Source organism: Lissotriton vulgaris, chromosome 7 (assembly GCF_964263255.1).
Source record: "Lissotriton vulgaris chromosome 7, aLisVul1.2, whole genome shotgun sequence".
Classification (NCBI taxonomy): Eukaryota; Metazoa; Chordata; class Amphibia; order Caudata; family Salamandridae; genus Lissotriton; species Lissotriton vulgaris.
The window spans coordinates 190,304,998-190,323,466 of NC_141695.1; the positions used below are offsets into that span (position 1 = coordinate 190,304,998).

Below are 18,469 nucleotides of genomic sequence, written 5' to 3' on the forward strand. Positions count from 1 at the left end.
CAGAAAAACAAGCACAAATGATTGAAAAAGAAAAACAAAACAGGCGGCAGCGGCGTCAGCCGGCAACGAGGCAGGCAGCGAGGCAGAGGGCAAAGCGGGGTGGCACACGCAGCAGCTGGTGGCCGTGCGGCGCGGGGGTGTCCCACTGGTGCGTCACTTTTTCCCATTTTAAAATTGACGCACTGGCGGCGCAAGACCTTCATAAATAGGCCCCCAGGTATGCATCGTATGCACCACAAAACGGAGCACCCCTGTGTCTTTCCTTGCGCCGGCGCTACAAAAGCTGCCTAGCGCCAACCTAGAAAGACTTGCGCTGTAGTGCATGAGAGCCTGCGTTGCAGGGATGATTGTTTATGTGCATGTGCAGGGACATCGTACTGCACATAAACAATCATTAAAGGTGATTTGTTCCTTCTATGTGTTCTGCAGAATGCAGCCCACCTAGAAAGAGTACACAACGAGGAGAAATAAAAGTATTTCTCCTCGTAGCGCCACTCTAGAGCCTGCTTTTCAGTGGCATTAGTTTTTGGCCCTGCCTCAGATTTACAGACCCTTGGGAATTGGCAGCATCAAAGCCGCTTTGTAAGTATGGAGCAGGGCCCTGCGCCACCAGAGCTTTGGAAAAAGGGACGCATGTGAATATGCCCCAATGTTTCTTTTATGTGTGCACATGATATATATATAGTGTGAGCCTAGCTATGGAGCAGCAGAGCCCGGTAACCGGTGGGGGTTCACAGTGCAGAATAAAGGGATGGATGGAGGAGGATTACAGGATACAGGACTGAAGCTTAACCCCTTGTGTGCTCGTGACAGAACCGTTCCGTAACGAACCTCGGGTGGGCTGTGCTGGTGACGGAACGGTTCTGTCACGGCCCGCTTGCCGCGCCTGCGCAGCACGAATTCCGCGCCTGCATTGAGCATTCTATTAGGCGGGCGGGGCCGTGACGGAACCGTTCCGTCACAAGCACAGCCCACCCGAGGCTCGTTACGGAGCGGTTCCGTCATGAGGACGGGAGCGCTGCGCGGCCCCCCCTCCCCCTTAGCACTGCGGTGGAATAGCCGCCACAGCTAAGGGGTTAAAAGGAGCGTCGGGCTCCAAGCTGGCTAGCAGAGCAGGGGGTGGCATATGAATGGTTGTGAGATGAATGCCCTTAGCGCTGGTACAGCATCCGGGTGGTTGCCCAGTGGGAAGGTTTTACTCTCAGAGGCAGGTTTTCAGCTTCTTGCAGGTTGGGGAGTCATGGAGTCTGGCAGATAAGAACAGAGATGGCATTCCAAGTTCTAGGAGTCCCACACTCAATCTAGGAACCTGCCATGTGAATTCCCAAATTGTGTTATATCATATTGTCGTTGCATTTATGAAGCGCTTACGACCAGAGACAAGGCACTGAAGCACTTTACGTGGGACAGCACGCTGCTCCAGAACACAATTTTACTTGATAAGCAAGGCAGTAATGCTTATTGTTGGTTGTTTGCCTTAGTCCTGTGCTCCCAATTTATTTGCTGTACATCAACTGATATGGGTTAATAAGTGTGGTCTATGTGAGTTCATGCAAATGATGGATGGGATTTACAGGCCAGAGGTGACATTGTTAGGTTACAGGGGATCACAGTTTTATAGAAGGAGAGCTTGTGGTCTATGAAATCAAGTGTGGCATTTTGAAGAAAAACAATAATAGAGATTGAGGCAAACACATTCGACTTAGAGAAGGCTGTAGTCCGAGAGAAGAGGTATGCAGTGGATGTAAGAGAAAGTTATTTTGAAGAAAGTAAGGAGAGATAATAATAGCCTGGGTTATGGTGGCTTCATGGACTAATACGTCCACTGTAGGGCCTGTGTTTGACTCATGGGCTTCAAATCCCATCCGGCCCACTCAGCCTTTCATCCTTCTGAGGTCGATAAAATGACTACCATTGGGTAACAATAAACATCTGTTATTCAGCTCCAAGTTCCCCTTGGGTGAACGTGCGCTTTACAGTCGGTCAGTCAGAAAATCTATATTCGGCTAATAACTAGCCATAAAAGATTGCATCGAAAGACATATAAAATAGATTAAGAAGTGAGAAACATACAGAGAATAATATTTCCCAAGACAGTAGCAATTTCATTGTCAAAGTGTCAGAAATTATATTAATATTTTCCACAAATAATCTCAAAGGTTAAGGTAAGGGTACCAATAGATTTGTAAACGATCCCCTTACCCACAAGTAACAGAGCCCATAATTAATCCTTGTTAAAACAGATAGGGTAACATTTTCCAACAATGTCCCTGATACGAACAGCCAAAGAAATACATCTATAAAATATTAGAGTAGTAAATTCATCCTTTAAAAGCTGGAGGTGATATAATGCTGCCCGACACTTCCTAATATTTAAAAACTTTAAAAGAGGAATGATAAAAGCACGTCGTGGTTTGATGTTAAGATCGCAAAAGAACATAAAATGTAATGTACACTGTACAGACTTCGAGTCACAGGGGCACTGATCGAGTTTGGCATTGTAATAGACTTTGCGGGGGTAAGAAACCAAAAAGTGCGAAATGCCGAACCTAAAATGTATGTGATAAAACAATTTGGCAGGACTGAAGTAAAAAGAGAGATAGGGCTCAATACCTGGTGTGCAAACTAGCAAGGAGTGTTCCAAGACACTCTTTTTTGTCTTCTCTAAATTCCCTCTATTTGAATATAAATCAGTTAAAAAAACACTTCTCAATTTCGCTTTTGGTATGATATAAATGCTGCCTGGGTTGTAAAAGCAGTCCGCTAGCCCCAAGGACTCTAAGTTTTTTTTTTATATAACTGAGCCAAGGTATTTTTGTCATATGGTCCAGTTTAAGACAGTCTGAGATGATTGAGCAATTAAAAGCTGGTTCTTCCTTTGCCCAGATTGAATACCACAATAATATTGGAGCTAACTCTATTCGGAAGGACAAAGGTATCAGCCCTAGTTCGCCATGACAGTCAGTGGCAGCTAGACTTTTAGGGACTGTCAACAGGCGTCTCATAAAAATGTTCTCTGCTTTTTATAGGGGCCCTGCATTACCAAAACCCCATACTCCAGCATCATATAAAGTGGCGGAGCAGGAGCGTGCCTTATAAATATTAATAATTACATTAATTGGTTTGGAGCCAAATTTTTTCGTGAATCTAAAAATCGACTCTAGATTTTGATTAAAACTACTAATCCTTGATTCTACTAGTTAATGCCAGGTACTTTTTTTGATTGAAAAGAATTCCCAGGTATGAAAAAGTGGAGACATATGACAACTTTTCTTTTTTTTTTTAAACAAGATTTTAAAATGGTGGGGGATTTACCTGGAACCATTGTATAAGATGTCCCTACTTTAGTCTTTATTCCAAGGTCATTCATAAAATCTTTAAACCCTGTCAAAAGACTCTGCAACCCAACCCCAGTTCTAGACATTAAAACACAGTCATCCGCATAAAGCAATGCCGCTAACGACCAATGGCCTATCATCGGAGCATCCACATTTCCATATTTTATATAATTTTCTAAGTCATTTATGTACAGACAGAATAAAAAAGGTGCAAGTAAGCAGCCCTAGTGAACCTCACGGTTCATTTTTGTTGGGGCCGTGAGTTCACCAGCTGCTCCGTATCTAACTCTCCCTGTCACATCTTCTTGCATGGTGGCAAGGAAGCGGACAATAGATGGTTCAATGCCCATGTTCAAAATCTTTTCCTACAATCTCCCTCTCTGCACCCAGCCAAAAGTGGACGTGAGATCCATGAAAGCAAGATAAAGGTATCCAGGCTTAGCTAACGCGTACTTACTTATGACCAGGTGCATATTGAGACATTGTTCCATCGTTCCCAAACCCCGCCTAAAGCCATATTGTATATCAGAAAATTTCCCAGTCGATTGCCCAGGCCTTCAATGTGCGCTTTACAAATAAACGTAATATAAAAAATTTGACATTTTGAGTCAGGGGGTCAATTTTTCATGCAGAGTTTAAGGAATATAGTGGACACTTTTATGAGATAGCATGCAATCTAAAGATGCAAAAATGTAGAAAGAAACAATATATGCATGCACAATAGTGATATAGAAGGTCCTTTTTATAGGTACTAGCAACAGGCAAATGACTAGTCTGCTGCTAGGCTACCTCTAGACCACCGATTCGGCAAGGAAACTGATCTGCTCAGGATTGGAAGCTTAAATGGCTGGAAAGATATAGGGGGAAGATCAAGAGATTTAGGCTACACTCAAGGGAAGCCAGTGTGTATGCCCAGTTTTTGCATAAATACCCTAACCCTGTTTTGGCAGAAGAGGAATCTGAGACACCGGGAGCTCATATGATCTGTCCAAGATCACAACATGTCAGAGCCCCTCTGCTAGGACTCGCCTCTCTGGCTCTGTTGCCTGTGGTGGAATCTCATCAACCACAGGTTGGCCTGATGTCTGCATGCAGAGCCTGTGGCCCAAAGGTTTGCAGCATAAGGTGTAAAAAGGGAAGAGTATACACGCCCTACCTCCTCCACTGGTATCCCCTCCCAATGTGGTGTATGAGCTGGAGCCCTATAGCATTTACATGGAAATTAAAGACATAAAACCTACAAATCCCAAACTCTACCCATATACTTTGGGTACCAGCTGCACCTGTTTCCTGAACTTAGGGCCCGATTCACAGAACTAACTTAAGACAAAATTCTAAACTTACTTCTTTTGGTATTCACAGAAGTTAGGATTTTGTCTTAAATTTGTCTTAAGACAGACTTAAGACAGACTTAAGACAAAAGCCTAACTTAAGTGTGTCTTAAGTGTGTCTTAAGTGTGTCTTAAGTCTGCCTTAAGACAAATTTAAGACAAAATCCTAACTTCTGTGAATACCAAAAGAAGTAAGTTTAGAATTTTGTCTTAAATTAGTTATGTGAATCGGGCCCTCAGAGGCAGCAGAAGTGTTTAAGAAGTGGCATAGGTACATAAAATATGTCTTATCATTACATTTCACACACATTGCTTATGTGGGGGCTCAGGATAGTTGGGTTCTTAATTCCACGATTAGACGACTTCTGTGACCCTGGGCAAACCTCTCTGTATTCATCTGTCTGAGTTGGCCAGCCAACCTGATGAAGATGACAGTGCCTAGAAGCAAACATACACCAATACTAGGTGATAATAATCTCAAGTTACCTTTTACACATGTTACCAATCTGTTGTAGAGTTGCTACCATGCTCCATGTGGGCAGCACACCAGATGAATTGCTGTAAAACACTAGCATCAGGTGTGTTCATCCAATCAATCCAATGGAAGAAAGAAAAGAGCACCACTCCCAGTGTGCACTCAGACAACAAGTTGTGTACTCTGTCTTGCTGGATCTTAGTCAAGGAAAGAGACATTTCCTCTGCACTGGGCCTGACTTCTGGTAGCAGACCTCTGGGCACAAGACAGGGTGGGAGGAACAGAGGGCAAACATGCCAAGGTGCACAGACCACCATGTAGCAAGAGGGGCCAATGTTTAGCTTTTTGTTCTCAAAGGAGTTGTTTTAATGACCCTCCCTGGGGGAGTAGGGAATCCAAGATGGAGGGGTGGTCTCTCCAGGAGAAGGGTCCTTTGAACGTTTCCACCTCTAACCCACCCCCCTCCCAGCGAGCCTGGCAAAGGTTGGGGGAGGGAGGTCACTGCCTCCTCCTCCGCCATCTCTGCTCCTTGTCATTTATTTTTGCTTAATGTGTTCCACAATGTGGTTTTACGCATTTGCAATCTTTAAAAATAAATGCACCCAGTCGTTCTCTCCACACGGCTCTAAACTTTCGAAAGGATCGTTTCACTTGCCTTCTAGCTATTGTGATTAATCTGTTCTGGTGCTTGGGTTAAAATATGTGTTTATCTTAAACAATGCAATCTGTTAAAAGCGCGCAGCCGCGTCATGCTCCGCCATTTATTTTCTTTCCAAGGTGCTTTTCGCGATGATTTTAACTATGTTAATTGCTCCCTGAAGTCATTCAAGGAGCATTTGCTTTTGAGTGTGGCACTTTTCGAAAAAAAAGAGCATCTTAGTTCACACTTTTTTTAATCCAACAAATGTAAGTACTTTTAAATGCCAAGCATCAGCCACCGAGGAATATGTCACACGCCTGTTAACACACTACTTATCACCTCTTATTTAACACGCATTGCTATGAGAAGGATTCTCTGCAGCAGTTCTTGAGTGTCCCAGAATCAGCCTAACAGATGCTGGCCTCCCCTCTTCACTGCAGTCTCTTCCTGTGCAGAGGATAACTAGTTCTCACAGCCTCTGGAGCAGCAGGGATGAGTAGTGTACATGGCATATGATTATACAGGGTCAGACTGGGACAGAAAATAGGCCCAGGCTAATGGATCAATGGCTACGAAGTGACCCACACAGCATATGAGTTTTTAGCAAAGTATGAAAGACTGCATGGTTTTGATGAGGCCTGGGCTTGCAATTCCACTTCGCTTGCAGAGTTTGCAGAGTTTTTCCCTCTCCGCGTAGAGCGTGCGGTAACAGAAAACTCCACGGAGCAGAGTGGAGTTTTTTTCTTACACGCCAATATTAAGTTGGCGAGTACCAGCAAGGAAAATATTATCCTAGACCACCTACCAGAAAGAGTTCTTAACGCGGGCGGTCGCTGATGGTTGCTAGTGCTTACGTTAACAAAGTTCCGTTCGCGTTGAGGAAGCTGCCGCTCGAATAGAACATCTACTCGAACAGCAGAAAGAAGCAGCGCCCTCTTGCGCTTCACATGGCCCGTTCGCGCTGATTATACAGTGTGGACCAAACATCAGGCGCTATAATCAGTGCAAACAGCATGACATATTGCACTCCGCCGCTTGCGGACCTCCGTGTGCCGCAATTGGGTTTTTGGGTCAATTCGCAGAATTCGGCAAACTCTGCCCAGGCCTAGTTTAGACCTTGCTGCAGGCAACGTTTGTTTTAATATCGGGGACATTAACAATAAGAACCGATCCAGGACACTATAAAACAGGACCACAAACAGCCAAATAAACAGCCTTCTAACTAACCTGTCAGACAAGCCCATCAGGCACTGCTTGGTTGCCCAACAGGCCTATCAGACCTGAGCAGGCATTAGAGATGCAGACAAGGCCTGGAGGCAGCCTCTGGTCTGTAGGTTGAAGGAAGCCGCGGTGGCAGGCAGCGCAACACGGAGGAACGTGGTCTCAGGTGTCCTCAGCTGCTCTTCAGCCCACTGGTTACATGCTGAGAGGAGAGATTGCGTTTACAGGTGAAGAGCCGAGCAGCAGCATCAAACCTCCAAGCAAAGGCTCTTCCAGAACTAGCATGAGCCTGCAGCAAATGAATTCCATGAGCCCGCCCCGTTGAAGTGGTGTAATAGAACTTGAGCGGAGGCCCTTGCAAAAACATGAAGGAGCCAGTCTGGAACTTTGAAGCCCGGGTACTGTGCTGAGGAGGCCCCTAGAGCTCGGGGCCCCCACACTGCAGAGGCTGCAGGGCCCTATGTTACCCCACTGCCCCTGCGCATGGGACTCTCAGCATTGCAAATCCAATCAGTGATAAGTAATGGAAGTGCCAACCAATGACTACTGAGCTTACTGTAGAGAGAAACAATACCCCTTGACTGTGTACAGTGTGACATCACAGTATCACCCGAGGTTGGAAGCCAATCAGAGGGTGGCCCCTAATCCTTTTCCAAGATTGTACTAACTATGGTCTATCTGATGCAGGTCAACCCCCGGCTAAGGCACAGAGTAGTGGGGCACACTGTTCAGAAGTGCAACCTGCCTGCTGCCTCCTCCTACTGTCCAAGAAATGTCATAAGTGCTATCGCCCCAGCAGGCCCTGATCTGGGAAAAGCTTGAAAGCGTATTGTTAGTCACCTGGTATCTCCCCAAACCTCTTGGTAGTGACATGGCGCTTGGGGGGGTGTGGGGGGGGGGCTATCCCTCAGTCATATGTAACATAGGGGGTGGTCTGGGTTCCAGTGGGCACTGGTCTTCGACTGCATCCTGCTTGATCTGCACAAAGAGCAGTGGGAGGTGTGCTGCTCCAGCTGGTTGTGGGATCTAGGCGGGCACAGTCAGGCTGAGCTCCCCTCCCTGGCATCGAGGGTAGGCCTGATGCACCTGGGCAAAGAAAAGGCAACACTGCTTTGCAAAGCATCAACCTATGGGTCAACAAATGCCTTCTGGGACAGTCTTCGAAAGCCGGACTGAGACATCCTCACGGGGAGATGGTGCTCCTAAACCTTCCATCATCTCAGCCTGCTATTGGTCATCCTGGTGGGGAGTTCGGGCCCTCCCACAAGTGGTTCAGCTGCTTTTTCTCCAGGTTTTGGATGAAGGCTTCACCATGTGCTAGAGTTTAGTTCAAACCTTGAGAGGATAACAGTGGCAGACCCTTGGGAGAGTCTCCTTTCTCGACCCATAGAATAGGAACCGCAGGCTCGAGGCTCCCAATATGTATTCTCACTTGCAGGCACTGGAGAGAAACAGCTCTTTTGCAATGGTCAAAACCCCAAGCAAAATGAGAATTTGCCGTTTGGGTTCTCCACCTCCAATAGCAAGAAGCATCTTTTCCATTTGTTGTCATTTGCCACCCTGATGGGGTGTTTTCAGGTGTGAGCTGGCTGCAGTGACCTTAATGTTGCACCAGGGGGAGCCAGGGGCAACCAGAACTGAGTGTGAAGCTACATGAGGAAATGAGGAAAGTAAGTAAATATTCTGTATTGGAGTTCAAGGATGAGAACAATTACAGCCCTCACTCCTCAACTGGTAAATGTGCTACAACCTCTAATAAGTTTTAGATGGGACCTCAGTTGAAAGGAGTAAGACCCATTTCATCACCAGAACTCAAGCAGAACATGCTAACAAAGCCAGTTCATATAGTGCCCAACCAGGCCAGCGTGCATTTCCCACAACTTTTAGTCAGATGGGCAGAGGCAGAGCAGCTACTATTCTTTTTTGTTTATCATTCTAATTCCCCATTGTTTATAGCTCTGCTATAGCGAAGAGGCGCTTTACATGTCACAGTAGTAGTCCACAATACAACATGATGTTTGGATTATGCTTTATGGAAAGTTAAACAGAAGGTAGACGGGAATAACAGTACATTGAATGAGTGGCACAGAAGTTGAAGTGAAATAGGAAAAGGTGTGATCAGCAGGAGAGGAGACCCTGCTGAGTTCTGATTAGTTTCAAGCCAATCAAAGGTTTTGTGGGGCCCAGGGCAAAACTAGTTGTGGGGCCCTGACCCAAAGAACCTGGTTTCAATCCCGGGGTCCCAGCTTGACCAAACTGTGTACCCTAAGTGTTTTCTTCACTGTATCCCCTTTTCTATGCATTTGAGAGCACCATGAAGTCATTCAGTTCAGAATGCATTCTGTACATTAACCTTTAGTTTTTTAATATATATATATATATATATATATATATATACATATATATATGTATATGATACCTCCTTTCTTCAAAATTCATGGAAGAAATACCGGAACTAACTCCACTTGTCTTGGTGCAACGTTTATTTATTGGTGCTGTTTTCGCCACCATGAAGCGTTTCGGGCTTCGCAGAACCCTTGATCACATGACCTGCCAGTGAGTTTCTCTTGTTATTTGAAGTGCTAGAGTGCTACTTTTTACCAACAACATAAACGAAAGACTTCCGTTTTTCGTGTATTACATTGTACACATATTTGCGGTTTTTATACTGGCAATAGTATTGGACCACTTTGTTGCAAAACATTTCATTATATATATATATAAATATATGTTCAATTCCTGAAATGTGCAAATAAAGTTGTGGGCTTTGAATGAAAAGATTATTTATGTAAAATACATGTTTCAATTTTTATCGGACACATTTGGCATTTTGCACATTTTACACATACATCCTACTAAACCACAATTGAAGATTCCATTATATAAGAACCAAGAAAGATTTCTTTCCTTTCTATTATATATACACACATATATATGTGTATATATATACACATACATGTATATATACATGTATGCATATATATATGCGTATATATATATATATATATATATATATATTTATATATATATATATATATATATATATACTGCAAAGCAAACAGCTGAGCGCCATAACCAATCATCATGGTGCTCTATAATGAGGCGGATTCTTGAATAAAAGATTGTTCTAATGGAATTCCTGGGAGTGCAGCATCATCTTCTTTGTAAACTTATATTTGGTGGGGGCTTGTGGTCTTTACCACAAGCCCCAGCAGCCAGAGCGGACCGCTTTTTTGACCACTTTACAAAATATATATAGATATAGATATATAGATATAGTTTAATAGCCCATAATGTTGTTACATATATTAACTGCAATAAGGGAAACTGTAACAGGCACAAGGCAAATGACTTGCTTCTTGGAGCTATAATAAAATCATCCTCAGGGTAGAAGGGGGGGAGAAGGAGATACCCTCCCAGTGCCTGAATAGCACAATGCGTCATCACGATACCTCATTTCAGTCCCAGCTTCCCAAACTATGTGAACCGCTGAAATTACTTTCCAATGCTGTGTCTCCTTTACCATTAGCATCACATTTGAGAACCTCAGGGAATAATCCAGTTCACGAAGGGTACCGTACATAACCCTCACCGGTACAGGGTTTATAACCACCATCTTGCCTCAACTATAGCCACAGTAAAGACTTACATAGAAGCACAGGACAACTGACCACTAATAAAATAGTCATCATGGCAACGGGGCGGTGGTTCCTTATGAATTCGAATAACGGCCACTCAGTGCAGTGATAATATCTGATGTACTAAAGTGAAACAAACTAGAATGTCTTTATGTAAAAATGTGTACCTCAGTGAAACTCAGCAACACATGCAAGCCGAGAGGTACAGGTTGAGCCAAGTGGTCTGTCTGTGGGGTCTCCAGTCTCTGCGGTGTTGCTCGTGCGGGCCAGAATCCCATGACATCATGGAACACTGGTGGGGACTCCGCAGAGAATTAAGGGACCTGTCAACACTGCTACTGCAACTACTCTGTTGGCACTGGTAGTGAGGTGAGCGAACACTGAATGTAGGATGCACAGGTGCAAGGCCTAGGCGCCCACACCCAGTCAGCGGAGAACGCGTCTTGTCTGGTGCGCACGGCATGAACGTGGCTTGTTCCATAGTGCGGGTATTACTTCCTGTGAAACATGCAACACCCCTCATTTGCTGCCTGAAGAGAACCTTATCCATAGTGCAGGCCCCTTCAAAGAGCAAGGAGTGGGGAACAATACACCCCTCCCCCTACCTACTGACAGTATTGATTAGGGCAGAAAGACATCCCCTAGATTTGATACTGCAGCGGAGAAAGATTGTTTCTGTTACTAAGATGATAAAAGTGTGTAAGGTAGCCAGCTGAGATGTTTAGAAGTTTTGCTATGTGTCTTAGGGTGTTACACCGGGAAGATATGATCCCATCTTATCTTTTTGATCCCATCTTATCTTTGTAGATGTGAGACAAGTCAACAAGTCATAGCATGAAGGATAACCTTAACCATTGATAGAAATAACTGATTAAGAGTCTTTAGCTGTCTCTACAGTTAATGTAGGGCAAAGTGTAAGGATGGTGTGAGCAGTCTGCTCATGTGAGGCGGTAGTGACAGCATTTGTCAACGGTGAAGCGCAGTGTTTGTGAACATCATCAGGGGTCGTTGAAGAGTGGCACGTCAAATTTGTTGGTAAGAGGCAAGGGCAGCCCGATATCCCCTTCTGAATTTGGGTTTCAGTATAAACTAAGATAAATCACGTCAAGAGACGTATTTCAGAAATAATTAATGTTTTCATAAAACCAATAGACGGTGTAACTGTGAGCACACACCATGATGAACTGTCAAAGAAGAATAACTCACAAGAAGAGAGTATGACTATGTAACAGAAGGCGTGCATATGGAATACATTTAATAGGCAAAAAATTGATAGGTTTGAGGAAATCATTAATTCATTCTTAAATTATTTCTCTAAATGAGCCCCTTGTTTGCTTTTTACCTCAGTATGTAAAACTTGTTGCAGTGTTTAGTGACAAATTTTACACCTTCACAAAGTTTAGCAGCTTTAGAAAACTTTTCCCGCTGGTGAAAATATACTGTTTGTGTGTTTTCAAGATTTTGGGATTTAAAAAAAATGTTATCGCATAAAACATACAGTATCTGCAACTTTTTCATCCACCATACATTTTCAACATTTTAGGAAGCTGGCAAAGTTTAAAAAACATCATGGTACTATCAATATTTTGCAGATTCTCTTCTCAACCGCTGCTGCGCTGATTGTTACTGAATATGAGGGCTGTGGGTCAATGTTTCACATTTTCCTCTGACATTGTATCATTGTGTCTGATTCATTTCCTCTGCCTCCATGACTCTCCCCCACAGATGGCTTCACCAGCGAAGGAGAGTACCTGGAGATCACTGAGATCAACCGCCAGCAGGCCGGGGAGTACGAGTGCCGGAGCGCCAACAGCGTGTCTTTGCCGGACACCAGGAAAGTTGTCATCACTGTCAACTGTGAGTCCCCTGTTCGACCATTGACTTGTACCGTTAACTTGTACTTTCAGGTGTCCTGAGGGAGTGTCACCATTCAAGCATAGCAGGGGCCCGCGTTTTCAAGGGGTGTAGCCTAACCATGCAGGACAGAGACGTGCATACTGAGAGAGTACAGACAAACCTGACATGGCAGAAGACCATGTGCTAAAAAGGCATAGCAAAACCAGCAATGGCAATTGGTCACAGCCTAAAGAGCCAACTACATCGGCCGGGGTGAGGGACGTGTGCTGAGGGAGTGTAGCCTAGTCATATAGGTAAGCCAATCTAGACCAGGCATGTAGATACACATATGCCAAGAGATCCTGGCCAAATCATGCAGGCCAGAGGCATGCCTGCTGGGGGGCTGGTGAAGGAGCCAATCCAGCCAGGCAGGACAGCGGCTTCCAGAGGACGTTAGTTCCCTGCAGCACCTTTGCGATGGGGGCTCACCAGTGCCGTGGATCTGGATTACCAAAGCAGGCTAGCAGAGCCCAAGCTTGGCATTCTATATCCACAAGGCAGGTAAAAGGTCAAGGGAAGAAGAGCATTGTTCAAGCGTGGCTCTGGCATGCTGGCAAGGTTGCCCACTATAGCCCAAAGATATTAGCCAGCTGACGCAACAGCCATAGGTTTTGAGAGAACCATCACCCCTGCACACAAGTGGTCCACTGGCTTATTGGAGGGCTCTGATATTTCACAATAGGCCATTACCTGCAAAGGTCAAAAGAAAAATGTCAGACTCGTTCATCAATAGATCAAGAGCCTCTGGTCTTACCCTACTTTCTGAGGGGCTGACCAGGGGCCTCACAAGAAGTGTCCTCATGCTGCAGAATTGGCTAAAATCAAGCTTGAAGAATTAAATTCCTTCTGGCCAGGAGGTAATCACCGGGCAGTGATGTTGTGTTGGGAAGTGTCAGACAAAGGTCTGAGTGTAGAAGATGCTTCGGAAGAAAACTAAACTGAAGTACCCTTGCTTCCTAGGAAAACTACAGTTTGATCCACTGCTGTCCCAAATGAGTGACCCGCTCTTTAAGACTTACCCACCAGGGGTGATCGAGGGGCACTCGTTTGGGCAGTGCACAATATGCTTAACGTCAGTATATGCATTTCCTATTGCATTGTACGCAGTAATGACAGAGTTTACAAACTTGATCTTTTATTAATTTCCTCCCCAACATTCCCTCCTCTCAGATCCTCCAACCGTCATGGATGTGAAGAATGTTGAGTCGGTAGTGGGCCGGAATGCCCTTCTGCGCTGCGATGCCATGGCCGTGCCCCCTGCAGAATTCGAGTGGTACAAAGACGATAAGCGGTGAGCATTCATGCATCAGTTCCTTCATCTCCATTGTGATGGAACTAGTTGGTGGGTCTATCTTTGACGTGGGTTGTATGCAGCAACAGCATCGGATGGGAGTGTAGTGACAGTATGTAAGATACAAACCCTAATGAGTGTAGCCTGCTATCTACCTCCTTTAAAAAGAGAGTGCATTATAGGTTAACCCACTGATTTCCCTGACCCCAAATTGGAAAATGGTGCTCTTTCCAATGAAATCTGTCACCACAGCACACTAGTTAGGGTTCCCTGACTAGGGTTAGGTCCTCCATATCGAATTCAGACCTTAGATAAACTCCTTCTGTGTCTAAATATATTTCTATTTAAATTCTGCTGCTTAGTACCGTTAATGAGCCAAGAATGACTCAAATAATAAGCCTTGATCTACCAAAATATATTTATATTTCTATCCATTTTTTTTTATGTAATGCAAAATCCTATTTAATTTTTCTTTTTTTTTATTTAATGCAAAATCTATCATTTTCTTTCTTCAAATGGTTGTTTCCATTGTCATTTCATTTTTAGTTTCCTTCAACTTGAATGTTATAGGCTAGGTCACATATCTCACAGCATTTTGGGAATTTAGTGCCAGATAGAGGAATTACTGGTATCAAAACTCGGTCGCTATTCAGGACTGGCATTTTTGTAACCATCAAATAATTTTATAAACTGGCCAATGTTCAACGGGTTGGTTCATAAATTTGCGATCTGGAGTCGGTCCTAATTCAAGCTACCTCTTGAATACTAATGAGGTATGTCACAAATGGCAATTCACTTTGACAGTGGGATGGCGGCCTGCTCAGGTCAGCAGACCCTCATATATGTAATAATAATAATAATTCACATTTGTAAAGAGCGAACAATCACCCTAAGGGTCTCTAGGCGCTGGGGGCCGTCAGGAAGATTAAGCAAGCTATTGCCCAGAGTCACATGGTGCTGGGCTAATCTGCCGGCCGGTACCGGGGATCGAACCGTGATCCCCAGATTCCGGAGTCAGTTGCCCCATCCGCAGCGCCACACCTCTTCCTATGTGATTGCCTTTCAATTACAAAACCTTTATTTTTTATGCAGCCCGTTTTCCTTACAAGAAAAAAGACTTATTTTTTAAAATAAATAAATGAAAGTGCGTTCAGGAATTGGCAGTGGTCTCTTAGACCTCTGTCTTGTTCGAAAAAAGACAGCTACTTAGGCTTTCCCACCTTAGTGTTCAGCACTTTTATTGATGTTTGGGGCACATGGTGCTTTGGCCTTCACAACCTCTTTTCCACAAAAGAAACCCAGAACAAATTTGTGTCTGCAGAGAAATCGAATTGGTAATAAAGAATGTGCTACTATTGTGTGCTCTCACATGTTTCCCAAGAAAAAAGATACCCTATTTGTGTAGTGGGGCCTACTGCCCTTTAAAGATAACACCCCAAAGCGAGACCTGGATACATTTCATTTCACCCAGCAAAATCAATGATTTTTTACAATGTGGGTAGCTGCGAAGTTTTGGCCCATTCTCAGATGCCACCGAAGGAAACCTACCAAGCCCATACCTTTCTGAGATCTAGACACCCAGGGAAGTTTCAAGGTGGTGTGCCTTTTGAGCTTTCCCCTACTTTTTCTTACTCAAAATGTGTTTCAAATATCAAACATAGGTAAAAAAAAATACATGCATTTTCCTCACAATTCTTTGAGGGAAGGTTCTGTAATCTATGGGGTTCACAATTTTCCTAACACCCAGCATTAGCCTCACAGATAAAAATGCTACCCCACTTGTGTGGGTAGGTGTAGCGCACGCAACAAGAACGGCCCCAAAGTGCAATCAGTTTGAGTTGTGTTTTGGGGGATTTCTTGTTGCAGGCGACAGGTCAGATTTTTCACCCTGAAATCGACCCTTTCTTTGTAATGTTGGCAGCTGTGGATTTTGGGCCGGAGTTCGGCTGCTACCCAGGGAAATCTATCAAACCTAGACATTATTGAATTGTGTGGCTCCCCTACCTTTTCCTACCCAAAAAGCCCTTTAAACTGAAACCTAGGTTACAAAAAACATATTTTACCCACATTTCTGCCCATGACACATTTGGCCCCAAAATGCAACATGTAGACATGAACAACAAATATAATAAAGTGTACTGCGGCAAGGCAATAGGGAGGTAGGTTGCCTAATTTAGTGTTCAGTTGTTGGCTTGTGGGGATGAATCCCTTACTTATTCTAGGGCCAATGGCACCTTGCTATACCCCTGTTCATTTTACTGTCAGTGGAGTGTGCCAATATAGCAGTAGGCTGGCATATTCTTCCCTTTACTGAATATCTGGGTAGATAATGCTTTCTACTTGTATAGTAAAAACATAATTGATGAAATGGACACTCTTGGCTTACCATGATGGCTACTAAACTCCTCCTGATCAGCTCCTGATTGGCTCCCAGCAGTGATTCTTGTTAGGCGTCAGTTTAATTAACTTCTCCAGTGAAAGCAGGCCCTATAAAAAAAAACTAACAATTCTTCCATCTCAGAACACTATTTCACAGTTACTTAATATTATCTGATTTAAAACAAATTCTTCTGGGCTCACCAGACCTCATCTGTAAGCATGAGCGGATTTTGCGGATTGGCAATCCGCGAATTTTGCGGATTTGCGGATTCGCAATCCGCAAAATCCGCGAATTCCCGCGAATTTGCGGATTTTTTTTTTTTTTGTGTTCGCCCGTGTTTCTGCCAGTTCGCGAGGGTTTTTACAATTTCGCAATTTGCGAACTTACCTGTCGGGTCGCAAGTTTTGCGAACTTGTTGTTTCTACGTGTCCAGCCTGTTTGGGACACTCTTCTTCATCACTGCCACTCTCTGTCACCACTGCCACTCTCTGACTACTCATGCCACCCTCTGGCCCACCCATGCCACCCTCTGTTTCATCACTACACCCTCTGGTTGTCCAGTGTACATTATTTTCGGCAAAGCAAAGCACACCTTCCCTGCCTCAAGTGACCTGAATTAATTTGGGGCTGATTAATGTGTCACAGAATATTTTTTTAGCTGGCACCTGCTTCCTTAGTGCGCCCTGATTAGTGATCTTTTGCACTTGCTAAGTGCTTTCATTGTTGCAAAATTAGTTACAACACCTGCCCTGCCCCAACTGACAATAATGAATTAGGGGCTGATTAATGGATTTTAACTTCCAGCCTGGCTCCTGCTTGTCTCCCTTAGCTGTAATTCAGGACCTTTGTGGCATATGTGTAACTATTCTGAGGTTCAGAGCAGGGTCACATAATAGTTTCAACTGGCAACTGAACTCTGGAGGGGCCCCTCAGGAAGCCCTACAGGAAATGGCTACTAATGATGTGCCTGAACTTTTGAACCTGGTAAGTAGTTACTTTCAGTTTTGCCAAGATCGTATTTCTGCAATTTCGCACTTATTCGCGGGGCGCGAACTCACGCTAACAGTGCGAGCAGTGCGAGCAAAATCCGCTGCTCGCGGATTTGCGGATTTTGCGGGAAATTCGCAAATCTCGCGGATTGCGGATTTCCCGAAAATCCGCAAAATCCGCGAGCGGAACGGATTTTCCGCCCACGCCTACTCATCTGGAGGATCCTGAGAATTTCTAGTATATCAAAAAAATGTATTTTACATTATATGCCCTCTTGCACACCTTCCATTCTAATCCCATGAAAAACAACCACTGGTTCACAAAAAATCATCACTGCCTGAAATTTCAAGGCACCACCAACAAATGTACTGTTCTTTGTCCATTTTCCAGCATTTAATTGCCTTAGGACCCTCAGGCAATATTACCTGCCTTTACTTCCACTCTTCATTCTCCAGTCACTGATGATTTCAGAAAAATCATCATCTCTTCCAAAATACCTCACTGTCATTGGATGTTTGTGATGCAATAGTATTTAGGCTGCACTGTGCTGCGCTGATACCGTTCATCATCTGATTATTCTATACATCACTCTATAAGATGAAGACCTCAAGCAGAATTCTAGACTCCTAGGCTCGCTCAAGGACTTAGAAAGTAGCTAAGTGTCCACAATACTACACACTTTTTTTTGTAATTAGGATTTCCAAAACTGTTCATCACAATTATGAAATCAATATATTACCAGAAGAATAATTTGAACATATTAATTTGAATTTCCCCACCAGTGAAGAATGCTGTTCATTACTTCAATGCTGTTATGGCCGCTTCCGGAAAGCCAATAAAACCTGGCTATTTAATCAATAACCTGTGGCTCTGTCGTGTTATGTGGCTCTTGTCTCCGTTAGCGCCGGGAAACCCTTTTGGGTAGCTGTCGCGCTCTACAAATTGAAAAAATAAATAAATAAAATAAATGCTTAGACTAACAAGAGACCCAATGTGAGCTGCACCGCCTTCTGGTGCTGCTGGAAGATACAGGATAAGGTCTGTAGAATCTAAAGTCCATACTATGAAACAAGCCCGCGATGTGAGGCGTGGACTCCTGATTCACATAGAGATAGACCTCCAAGCCTAAAACAGCAAGCCGTGCTGTCTGTACCTGTTGTGGCCACCAGCAGGGGGAGCCCTATTGAAACACAGATATTGATGACAGCTTAGGATTGTGCAGTCATCTAGTCTTCTACTGAGCGGTCATGTTGTGGCAACCATGGACCC

General features: G+C 44.2%; 1 protein-coding gene across 3 annotated transcripts in view; it reads left to right on the forward strand.

Moving 5' to 3' along the window:
* The window catches only part of IGLON5 (IgLON family member 5), a 976,255-nt gene that overhangs the window by 883,824 nt on the left and 73,962 nt on the right, over nucleotides 1–18,469 (forward strand). For all 3 annotated transcript variants that reach the window (XM_086929916.1, XM_086929918.1, XM_086929917.1), the window contains exons 5-6: nucleotides 12,369–12,500; nucleotides 13,710–13,830. In XM_086929916.1, coding sequence (XP_086786042.1) covers nucleotides 12,369–12,500; nucleotides 13,710–13,830 — 253 coding nt within the window. The remainder of the gene's footprint in view (nucleotides 1–12,368; nucleotides 12,501–13,709; nucleotides 13,831–18,469) is intronic.